Below are 13165 nucleotides of genomic sequence, written 5' to 3'. Positions count from 1 at the left end.
CCAGGAATGGAAAACACCAGGTTCCTCTGACAGGGCGAATGTGTGAGGGGTAGGCCTAAAATAATAAAGAATTAATTGAAAAGTATTTTAAAAGAATGGTTAGACCACTAGCTTCCTAGTTGAGAAAAGCACTATCCAATGAAAACAGAATGTGAACCACATCTGGAACTTTATATTTTCTAGTAGTCACGTTAAAAAAAAAAGTTAAATTAATTTTAATAACCTTTATGTTTAGCCCCAAATATTTAAAATATGATCATTTGAACATATCAATATAAAATTATTAATAATATATTTTACGTTCTTTTTTCATTCTAAGTCTTCCAGATTTAGCATGCATTTAACACTTACAGCACATTTCAATAGATTAGCCACACATGGCTAGCGGCTACCATATTGCACAGCATAGCTCTAGAAAAAGTGAACTTGAGGGCATAAGACACAGCTGAGAAAAGCTGGGAACACACTCTACTGAAACAAGGTGGCTAAATAAAATTCCCCACACTGAATGATGTGATCCCAGCCCACTCAGCGCTCAATCTCCTGCTGGCACCATGCCAACTTCTGTTATCCCGCAGCACCCTCATGACAATCAGAAGACGAGAGAATTCCTCTCTTGCAGGACCGTTTAACTCAAGAAAAAAGATCAATTGACAATAACATTTGAGACTTCTCTCCAATGACATATGAGAGGGCTACTTAATGACCAAATTACTCTATAATGAAACTTCTAGTTAACTTGTCTGACCCACAGAGGACTTTCAATAAGACTTTTAGTACTTTTAAAATATGAACAAACAGCGCAAGGTCAGTAGACATTCTAGGAAAGCCTCTAACACACACAAAAAAGGTAAAATAAACAAACAAAAAATAGACCTAGGATGAAACACATATAAGTGAGGGAGCAGAAGAAAACTTAAAGACTATGATTAATACACTCAGAGATATGATAGAAGGTATTATATTCATAAAACAAAAGCAAGATGTTATGAGAAGAAACATTAAGAAAACAATGAAATTGAGAGAATAAATTAGAAAAGAAATATCAGTTTAGGAATGTGAACATCCAAATAATACTAGTTTCCCAAAGATAAAAGAGAAAAGTTAATGTGAGAAAGTCATCTAAGAACATGATAAAATTTCTCAAGACAAAGATTTATGTTTCCAAATTGGAATGGCATCTTAATTACCCAGAAAAAATAGATGAAAAAACAACAAATCAAGGCATATTGTCCTGAAATTTCATACCACTAGAATTAAAGAGAGGATCCACAAAACTTCCAGAAAACAACATGTCATGTACAAGCATGACAGCATGAAATTGGAAAACAAGCCAGAAAACAAGACCTTCAAAATTCTAAAGAAAAACATTCTCTATTTATACCAGCTAAACTATTGATCGAGCGTGAGAATATAGTTATGTCATTTTCAGATATGAAAGGTCTCAAAAATATTCTTTTCTTCTCAAGAAAATACTGAGGGATATGTTCCACCCAATGAAAGAAGTAAATCAAAAAGAGGGACTGATAGGATTTAGAAAACAGGGAATCTAACACATAATACTGAAGAGAATTCCCAAGACAATAATGAAGGGAAATCTCAAAATGACAGTCATTAAACAAGCCTAAAAAACAACATGAACAAATTAGAGAAAAGAGGGCCACAGTAGCCAAAGGTAAAGAAAAAGTGAAAGAAAAATCAAATTGAAAAATTCTATAATATGCTTGACAATATTAAGACAAAATGTAGAGTTCTGACAAAAAGCTTGAGGACTGATAACTTTCAGTACACAGAAACAAGCAAAACAGAGGGAATTTAACTTTAACTTTAGAGAAACTAAAAAAAATTACACAAAAAAGGGAATATAATCAGAGTTCACTCTATGGTAAAAGAAATAATAGTTGCTTTTCCCCTGCACGCGATTGTTTAAGAGAACTCTCATGCTTTGGACTCCCAAATCGTCTCCCACCATGTTTTTCCAAACTTCCACTTTGAATCTTGTTATTCTCTGTGTGTTCACTGCATTTTAAAATGTTCCTTCATTCTCCTGTTTCTGAAATTTCTCCTTCTAGCTCCTTATATCCACGGTCACAGATGAGCTTACCCACTCAAGTTGGAATGCTGATCCCAGCTCCCCAAATTCCAATTATCTTCTAAAAGGATATTCAGGACCTTTCTGTCAAAATAAATTTTTCCTTCTTCTATGTTAACCAAAGCTCTGTGTTTTCTACCTCTAGCATTTATCCCCGTCTATCTTGCATCATTTCCTTGTATCCCTCCACAGAGACACTGCTAAAATAGGAACATTTGTTCCCATGAAATCATTCTGGGAAGCACTGTCCAGATGCCACAGGACCAAGACTGTGCCTTTTCCTGAATAGGGCACCACAGTTCCTTTGGCACCTCGTCAGGTCAGATGGTAGACTGTTCTTCACATTCTCACCATCTTTGGTCACTGCCTCTGGCTGCCCACTTTCTAAGATAAGCTCATCTCCACATGGTTCTGAGCTTCCTTTGCCCTGACCCACTCCTGCCCTAATTCCCAAGCTGTTTCTCTATTCTTCATGAAAACTTCTCTTCCATTCTATACAAAATTCTCTATCTTCAGCTTCAGTCTCCTCAAAAACTGCTCCCTCCACCTTTTCTGAGGTCCACACTGTGGGTATCTATAGTACTGCATTTACCATTTTATTAATAAATTAACATATATATTCATGCATCTGTTTCAAGCACTAAAATAAAACATGAATTCAGAATTGGGATCTTATTAATAATCTGAGCATATTCCCTCAATAAATATTTACTGCATTCAACATAATATTACACAATTAAATATTCATAATTACAGACTGCAGACTCTAGTCTTTCCACTTTTTTCCCTACTATAAATTGCCCTGCTGTTCCCACTCTGCTCCTTTTCCCACTCTATTTCTTTCCATTTTTCATGCCATCTATACAATTATACTTTCTCATGGTCAGCGAAGGAAAATAAAAGACAAAAGAATGTTTGATATCTCAACAATAAAAGAGGAAGCCAGGTTGTTGAGAAAGACTGTGTGGAGATGAGTGGAAAAAAAGGCAGATATTTCACCAGGAAGCAGGATATATATAAGTTAGAGAAACTTTCTGTGGCCGTGAAAAAGAGAATGAGAACGGGAAAGTAAAAGAACAGTAATAGATAGAGAAGGTTGAAAAGAGTAGCATTAAATATTGCTGTTAAGTATAAGAAACAGAAAGAATTAGTGAAAAAAGTAGAAAGGAAAAAAAGATTGAAAACCTTTGTATGTCTGTGGGATATGTGTGTGGACAGTGGGGAGGATTCCATAGGCAACCAAGACTCAAAAGTACCCAAAATGATGCCAGAATGCACAGTCAGTCTTTTGTCCCTTATTGAATGCCAGCGTACCTTGACACATTTTGGTACAGCCTTCCCATGGTCCATAGGGGTCCCATGTGAACATGTCACTCCTCTCTTCCAAAGGGATATTGAAGGAATAATGTACATCAGGGTTGTATAAATTACCCACACACAACACCTCAATAAGAATATAAAAGAACATACAATTAATACATAAAAATATATTCTTAAGACATCATTTTATATTTGATAATGTTAAGCACTTAACCAGTAGTTTACTAATATAATTAAATCTAAGTGTTATTACTGATGACTGAGAATTTACCTGCAAAATAAGTTCTTTCTCTTGTCGATTAGTACTATTAATTCTTTCAACTGCGTTATTTGATCCACTGTATTCAATCACAGTTCTTGTTCCTTGCACATTGATTTCTTTTTTTGATGTACTTAGAAGAAAATTTCCATTGAAAAGAAAATTCCCTTCAGCGTCAGATAATGCTGTAAAAGAATAAAGCATAACTCATGAAATAGTAACACCAATCAACAATACAGAAAACACTTGTTTAACTTTTTTTTGAGACGGAGTCTTGCTCTATCTCCCAGGCTGGAGTACAGTTGCACGATATTGGCTCACTGTAACCTTCGCCTCGCCTCTTGGGTTCAAACAATTCTCCTGCCTCAGCCTCCCGAGTAGCTGAGATTACAGGCATGCGCCACCACGCCTGGCTAATTTTTGTATTTTTAGTAGAGACGGGGTTTTGCCATGTTGGCCAGGCTGGTCTCGAACTCCTGACCTCAGGCAATCTGCCCGCTTCGGCCTCTCAAGTGCTAGGATTACAGGCGTGAGCAACCGCACCTGGCCTTGTTTAACTTTTAAAGTTCAAATCCTTTTTTGAAATTAATGCAAACGTAAATTAATGTTGAGGAAATAAACTTTATTTTACTGTAATGTGGGATTTTAACAATGTTAGGTAACTTCAGCACATCAGCCAAAGATATTAAAATAAATTCCCTTTATACTTTTCTATCTCAGATGGTCATCTTCTTTCATGAGGTATGTAGCTTCAGAACAAGCAGTGCGAAAGCAGAAAGAAGTCATGACCCCAGCAGACAGATTAGTTCAATCATCCTGGTCATCAATGGTAGGGAAAGAAGGAGCAGCCAGACTGCTGCAGCATTCCATTTATGCTTATCTTAGAAAAAAGGTACAAAGCTTTAAAACTCTAGGGTCGGGAGGCCGAGACGGGCGGATCACGAGGTCAGGAGATCGAGATCATCCTGGCTAGCACAGTGAAACCCCGTCTCTACTAAAAATACAAAAAAAATTAGCCGGGCCTACTGGCGGGTGCCTGTAGTCCCAGCTACTCCGGAGGCTGAGGCAGGAGAATGGCGTGAACCCGGGAGGCGGAGCTTGCAGTGAGCTGAGATCGCGCCACTGCACTCCAGCCTGGGAGACTGAGGGAGACTCCGTCTCCAAAAAAAAACAAAAAAAACTCTAGGGTCAACATTCTAGAAGGCCATGCAATGACTATGCCATTCTCTATACAAACGTCTAGATCTTCTATAGAAAAGCCCTCTATCCCTGTTAACACATACGTGGGTATCTGCTTTTCAGAATAATACTCCTATTTCCTTCTCTGTTCATGTCCCCTTCTTGTTCTCTCTTTTTCCCAGTGACAGACATTAATATATACCTATAGAATATGTATATGTGTATATGTGTGTATATTTATTTATATACTATATATATACAAATAGAGAAGACAATTATATAGTATGTAATTAGTAACATTACTTTTTAAATATAAAATTACATGTCACCCACAATCATGCGTAGTAAAAAGAAATCAATGTGGGATAAAAACAATGGATTTAAGTTTAAGTTGTTGTGATTAATGTCTATGTAATCTTGGACAAACCTCATGCTCAGTTTCCTAAACTGCATAATAGAAATAATAAAAATTTCTATTTCAGTCTTTTAATCAGGATCAAGTTTGAAAAATGTTTGTAAGTGTGTGAATTGTAAAGTACTGTGCTATTTATTTTTAATTTTCAAGAGGATGTGTAATACCTAAAATTTTACACTAAGAAAACCCCCATATTAATCAAATACTTTTTTGCTTGCTTAAGTTATACTTTTCAATGGAATAATAACCTTTCCAGAAAACATTTGTTTGGCATTCCAGGAAACCTCACCGAAAGCGCACAATTATCTATGGCTAACTTCCTAATGTAAATACAATACCCCTCTGAAAAAGCAATATTGAAGGGATTATTGTAAAATAAATTTGGTGTTTCTGTGTATATGTGGACTAGTATAACTGTCTTTATGTATTACGCTGAATTCAATGAGGAACAAATAAAGTTCTATATTTAGTCTATGACATAGACATTCCTCTATTTAAGAATCTGCGCTTTATCAAATGTGGCTAGGTCTATTTAAGGGATTATTGGTTATGTTAAATTTAAGGGAAATAAACAAAACCTTTCTGGCTTAGAAAAAAAGTCTACACACATCACTACTTTTAGTTACCAAACGTCATAAACATAAATGTTTTAAAAATTCCTTCTATTGACATCACATGTCTATTTTACTCACTTCAATTTAGACTTTGATATTTCCGTTTATAATTTTCTCACAAAGTATATTGATACTTTATTGGTGAACATTTCTTTTTTTTTTTTTTTTGAGACAGTTTTGCTCTTGTTGCCCAGGCTGGAGTGCAGTGACACAATTTCAGCTCACTGCAACCTCCGCCCCCCAGATTCCAGCGATTCTCCTGCCTCAGCCTCCCGAGTAGCTGGGATTACAGGCATGCGCCACCATGCCAGGCTAATTTTGTATTTTTAGTAGAGACGGGGTTTTGCCATGTTGGTCAGGCTGGTCTCGAACTCCTGACCTCAGATGATCCACCCGCCTCGGCCTCCCAAAGTTCTGGGATTACAGGCATGAGCCACTATGCACGGCCAACATTTCTAATTTTTAAAGTTGAGAATAACCTGTGATCCAGTCCCAGAAAGATATGTTTGTCTACATTTGGAATCTAAGAGATACCTATTAAATTATGTATCTCCAATATGGTAGCATATATCTATGTAAATGTACTGAAGCAATATTTTTAGCACAAGGAAAAGAATTTCAACTAAATGTAAAAGGCTAATAAATCAAACTATTTATGTTTGATTTTAATAAATATTTTGCATTTTGTATTGAGGTGAAACTGATATAAAATTAACCATCATTAAACAAACAGTTCAATGGCATTTAGTATATTCACGATGACGTACAACCATCACCTCTATCTAGTTCCAAAACCTGTTCACCCCAGAAGGAAACCTTGTACTCATTAAGCAGTTGTTCCCCTTACATTTGGCTTTATAGTTCCAAATGCAATTCCTGAGATAGGCTGTTCATTATAGATTCAGATTGCCAGTTACATAAGTTAATTATTTGAGTCAATATTTCACATCTTATTTATGTACAGCAGATGCTTTCTCAATATCAGCTCTGCACCGTTGCCTACCTACTCCAGCTTGGTGAATTATAGATAACTCACTATTAAGATATTTCACAGGCAGAAGGAAAAGGTTTTTAAAGCATCATTTTCATGTTTGTGTCTAAAGTGAAATTCTTTAAGCCTGAAAGCTAATTTCTAAAAATAAATAACATAAATTAAGTTTATACTTTAGAAATAGCTAACAGACAATATACTGTGACTACATTCATTAACATATAAAAATGTGAAACCACAGTTCTTTTTCTGACTTTTTTAAATACAAGAGCTTTTAAAAAACTGTATTTAAATACTTTAGCTACATAGTAAAAAAAAAATTAAGAAAATTATTTAAAACATTTAACCCCAAAGAATTCTATAATTAATATTAGACAAAATGATAGAAGAGAATTTTATTCTAAATACACATGCAACTAATTGAATATAACTTCTGGTTATCTAAAATACTCACACGAGAAAAAAACTGAAAACAAATTATTGTTCAGAATTTCATTAAGTTTTTTTTTTTTTAAGTAATACATTTTTGAGTGCTTAAGAACATATGTATAGGGAGCCCTAAGCTCAGTATGAAATGAAATTGCATGTTTGCTAAAGGGACTCCTGTTGTCTTCCAAGAATTCACATCAACTACAGACTTCCATGAAATTGCACATGAGCCACATACTGGCTGTTGTTTACGAGAAATGTTTACCAAGGTAACTGTCATCTGGTTGTCCAGAATAGCTGTACTGACGAATGTCAACGTTTGTTGCTCCTGCGGGAATCTTTACAACAACATTATAACCTGCAATATAATTTTACATATGTTAAATTTCACAAAAAGCAGATGGCCCAGAGGTTATTACTGCTGAATGAATGAAAAATTCGAATAGCATAGTCAGACTTCATTTTGTTGGGTCTTTACAAAATTACACAGTGGTTATTCCTTTTGAGTCAGTACCTTACACAAATTACTGAGGATTGAGAAAAAGTGGTTGTTGTCAAGAAACAGAGTTTAAGATTCTTAACTTTTCCTAATCTTTTCCTACTTCTAATATTCTTAATATAGAATGGAATGAAGCTAGTATTTTAGCTCCTGAGACCCTTAGTACACATACCCATTTTTAAGCTTTGTTAATGCTTTTATATTTTATACTGGGAAAAAAATAGAAGATTTCAAATACAATTCACAAGTCCAGGAGATATTAAAATAATTGGTCATTGCTATGATATATTCACACAGACTCAGTAAACAGCAAAATAATGAAATTTTTCAATTTCATTATTGAAAAATCATAAAAAAGAAAAAGTTTAAAGCTCAAGTTTTAGTTTGTAGTATAAGCAGGAATCCCTTCATCTATTCCCCAAATTTTACATTATTTTTACAAGAATACTAATAAACTTGTTATGAGAAAAGTAAAAAGTTTACTCAAGTGAAATGAATGTAATATTTCCATTTTATGAGGCCAAATTCAGCGACATTGGCACTGCTCAAAAGAGGAAACATTTTATCTAACATACATTAAGAAAAAACATTTTCATGAAAACTAAAAACACTCACATTACATAGTTGTCCAAATACGCAGGTTTTTTAATATACAATTATTTATACTCTAAGGATATTATTCTAAGTTTTTCCTTTTCCTTATTTATTAGGATTTCCTCCTAGTTAACTGCACCATGAGTAAAAAGTAATTTTTCTCATACACTACCTTTGATAAATATGGAATTAACTTAAGAAGACAGTTCAAAAAGAGCTTAAATTTACAACCCTAATGTCAGACTATCTTGCATGTGTTTTAGAGCAGACTTATTTATATCTAAGGCATCACATTTTTAGTGTAAGACGATAAGAAATAGTTTCATGATTCGGTATACACTATATGCCTACTGGTTGTAGGTTATTGACCTACAAGAATAATTTTAATTAACCTCCTTTTCACTATAAAATATTCTCACCCATTACTTTTACTATTTATATCTTTACTATTTATTATATTTTTTTCAAGAAAGCAAGCCTAAGGCATTGCAAAGGTGACAAGATGAAGGCTACCACCAGGGGGCAGAAATGTGACAAATGCTAATCAGACCTTGCAAATAAGTTTAACGCGTTGTTCTATTTGCAAACTGATTAATGCACAGTACAATTTTCACAAGATTACATATTTGATCTTAATTTGGTTCATGTGGCTTTATCCTGGAAAAAATATTTTTCAGTAAATACAGACTGTAATAAGTATGTGCCATGCATTATAGAAGGGAATCAAATGTGTGTAGCTCCCAAGAAATAACTAGAAAAATCATATATCAAATCATCTAGTAACCGAGATTTGTAAATATCAGAGTCTAAAATGTACTATGTTTTTCACATACATAAAAACATAAATATTAAGTTTTAAATTATACTGTTTTAATGGAAGTAACAATTTGAACACACATGAACACAATTTAAAGCTGAACAGTCAGACTGTAAAAAATAGGCTAGGTGTGGTGGTTCATGCTTGTAATTTCAGGACTTTGGGAGGCCGAGATGGAAGGATCCCTTGAGGCTAGGAGTTTGAGACCAACCTAGCAACACATTGAGACCCATCTCTACAGACACACACACACACACACACACACACACACAAATTAGATGGGCATGGTGGTGAACACCTGTAGTTCTAGGTACTGGGGATGAGGAGGTGGAAAGATTGCTGGAGCTCAAGAGTTCAGAGCTGCAATGAGCTATGATTGTGCCACTGTACTCCAGCCTGGGCAACAGAGTAGCAACCTGTCTCTAAATAAATAAATGAATAAATAAGGTTGTAAGAAATAAATTTAATTTGCAAAGAAAGTTTTAAAGATCTGCTTTAATTATCATAAAAACAAAAAAAGTTTGCCCAGAAAACATTACAATGGAAAATACTTTACATAGTCTCATGATAATTTTGGAGAAAAATTAAATTATGGCCAATATGTGATCCAGATACTGCCTGGAAAATCAAATGTGACAATAATTCTGAAACATTTAATTCAGAAAATATTTAAGTTAATGGTTTCATCCTTCACCTTCAATCAACATTTTCTATGTACTATTAATAAGAAATGTAACAGATATGTCAAGTCATACCAAAAAAAGAAAGTGATTCAAGTAATGAAAATATTTGAAAGCAAGTTTCCTGGGAAAAATCACAAATATATACATTTTAGGTTATAGGGAAAAATCCATTTCATTAATGGGAGGATTATTCACATATCACACATCACAGTCAAATAGCACTGAATTTACTCTAAGAAATGCACCTAATACATTTTTAAGAATCAGATTTGCCTGGGGCAGGTGAATTCATTAATCAAGGATACATCTGGTCTAATACAGTATTTAATTTTTTTATATTTAGGAAATTTTTCCTTAACAATCATTTTGGACTAAAGGTATAGAGTAGACAAAACAGTAACAAAGAATTACTGTTACACCTTCTTTACAGACTCCATTATTATACTAAATAAAAGCGAAATCTAGAAACAAATACACAACTTACCATAATGAGAACTGTTGAAGACACCTGTTATTGTCTTGCATGAAGAGTTGTCCCCACCACACACTCCACATTTGTCTATCTTGGCACTGGAGTTTAACACGTGATCACAACCAGCTGCCTTCAAGACACAATTACAATCAATATTATAAGAATGACTAATTATGAAGAAAAGAGAGAAGATCCAAATACATACAATCAGATATGACAAAGGGGATTTACCACTGACCCCACAGAAATACAGATAACTCTCAGAGGCTACTATGAACACCTCTATGCACATGAACTAGAAAACCTAGAAGAAATGGATAAACTCCTGGACACAAACACCCTCCCAAGACTTGGAAGAAAGAGAATCTCTGGACAGACCAATAATGAGCTCTGAAATGGAATCAGTAATAAGTAGCCTACCATCCAAAAAAAGCCCAGGATCACACGATTCCCAGCTGAATTCTACTAGATGTACAAATAAGAGCTGGTACCATTCCTACTGAAACTATTTAAAAAATTGAGGAGGAAGGACTCCTCCCTAACTCATTCTATGAGGTCAGCATCATCCTGATACCAAAACCTGGCAGAGACACGACAGAAAAAGAAAACTTTAGGCCAATATCCTTGATGAATACTGATACAAAAATCCTCAACAAAATACTTGCAAACCAAATCCAGCAGCAAATCAAAAAGCTTATCCACCACAATCAAGTAGACTTCATCCCCGGGGTGCAAAGTTGGTTCAACATATGCAAATCAACAAATGCAATTCATCACATAAACAGAACAAAATACAAAAATCACATGATTATCTCAATAGATGCAGAAAATGCTTTCAATAAAATTCAACACTCCTTCATGTTAAGAGCTCTTCATAAACTAGGCATTGAAGGAACATACCTCAAAATAATCAGAGCAATCTATGACAAACCCACAACAGCTATTATACTGAATGGGGAAAAGCAGGAAGAATTTCCCTTGAAAACTGGCAGAAGACAAGGATGCCCTCTCTCACCACTCCTATTTAACATAGTACTGAAAGTCCTGGCCAGAACAATCAGGAAAAAGAAAAAAAGAAAGGGCATCCAAATAGAAAAAGAGGAAGTCAAACAATCCCTGCTGGCTGATGACATGATTATATATCTAGAAAACTCCATAGTCTTGGCCCAAAAGCTCCTTAACCTGACAAACAACTTCAGCAAATTTGCAAGATACAAAATCAATGTACAAAACTTACTACCATTCCTACACACCAATATTAACAAACTTGAGACCCAAATAAGGAACACAATCCCCTTCACAATGGCCACCAAAAGAATAAGATACCTAGGAATAAAGCTAACTAGGGAGGTGAAAGATCTCTACAATGAGAATTATAAAACACTGCTCAAAGAAATAGAGATGACACAAACAAATGAAAAATACTCTATGCTTATGGATAGGAAGAATCAATATCATTAAAATGGCCATACTTCCCAAAGCAATGTACACATCCAATGCCATTTCTATAAAACTACCATTAATATTCTTTATAGAACTAGAAAAAACTATTTTAAAATTCACATGGAACCAAAAAAAAGAGCCTGAATAGCCAAAGCAATCCTAACCAAAAAGAACAAAGCTGAAGGTGTCATGCTAACCAACTTCAAACTATACTACAGGGCTACAGTAACCAAAACAGCATGGAACTGGTACAAAAACAGACACACAGACCAATGGAACAGAATAGAAAGACCAGAAATAAGTCCATACAGCTACAACCATCTGATCTTCAACAAAGCTGATCAAAACAAGCAATGGAAAAAGGACTCCCTATTCAATAAATGGTGCTGGGATAAATGGCTAGCCATATGCAGAAGATTGAAACCAGAACCCTTCCTTAAATCATATAAAAAAATCAACTCATGATGGATGAAAGACTTCAATGTAAAACCTCAAACTATAAAAACCCTGGAAGACAACCTAGGCCATACCATTCTGGACACAAGAACTGGCAAAGATTTCATGATGAAGACACCACAAGCAATTGCAACAGCAAAAACTGGAAAATGAGATCTAGCTAAATTTAAGAGCTTCTGAACAGCAAAAGAAATTATCAACAGAGTAAATAGACAATCTACAGAATGGGGGAAAATATCTGCAAACTATACATCTGACAAAGGTCTACTATCCAGCATCTATAAGGAACTTAAATAAATTTACAAGAAAAAAAAAACAATCCCATTAAAAAGTGAGCAAAGAACATGAACAAACACCTTTTAAGAGAAGACATACATGCAGCCAACAAGCCTATGAAAAAAGCGCAATATCACTGATCATTAAAGAAATGCAAATCAAAACCAAAATAAGATAGCATCTCACACCAGTCAGAATGACTATTATTAAAAAGTCAAAAAATAAAAGATGCTGGAAAGATTGCAGAAAAGAGAACGGTTATACACCGTTGGTGGGAGTGTAAATTGGTTCAACCACTGTGGAAAGCAGTGTGGCGATTCCCTAAAGAGCTAAAAACTGAACTACTGTTCAACTCAGCAATCCCATTACTGGATATATACCCAAAGGAATATAAGTTGTTCTACCATAAAGACACATGCAGGTGTGTGTTCATTGCAGCACTATTTACAATAGCAAAGACATGAAATGAACCTAAGTGTCCATTAATGGTAGACTGGATAAAGAAAATGTGATACATATACACAAAGGAATAGTATGCAGCCATAGAAAAGAATAAAATGACGTCTTTTACAGGAACATGGATGGAGCTGGAGGTCATCATCCTTAGCAAACCAACACAGGAACAG

At 34.8% G+C, this 13165-nt stretch overlaps 1 protein-coding gene across 1 annotated transcript in view; it reads right to left on the bottom strand.

The window, feature by feature from the left end:
• The window catches only part of ADAMTS20 (ADAM metallopeptidase with thrombospondin type 1 motif 20), a 191162-nt gene that overhangs the window by 79488 nt on the left and 98509 nt on the right, over positions 1-13165 (bottom strand). The window contains exons 15-18 of the mRNA XM_054664337.2: positions 10377-10494; positions 7565-7657; positions 3684-3856; positions 3407-3536 (exon numbers count right to left, since the gene is read on the bottom strand). Of these exons, the coding sequence (XP_054520312.2) occupies positions 3407-3536; positions 3684-3856; positions 7565-7657; positions 10377-10494 (514 nt within the window). The remainder of the gene's footprint in view (positions 1-3406; positions 3537-3683; positions 3857-7564; positions 7658-10376; positions 10495-13165) is intronic.

The sequence above is a fragment of the Pan troglodytes genome, chromosome 10 (assembly GCF_028858775.2).
Source record: "Pan troglodytes isolate AG18354 chromosome 10, NHGRI_mPanTro3-v2.0_pri, whole genome shotgun sequence".
In the NCBI taxonomy this organism is placed as follows: Eukaryota; Metazoa; Chordata; class Mammalia; order Primates; family Hominidae; genus Pan; species Pan troglodytes.
This window is presented reverse-complemented; position numbering and strand designations above follow the sequence as displayed.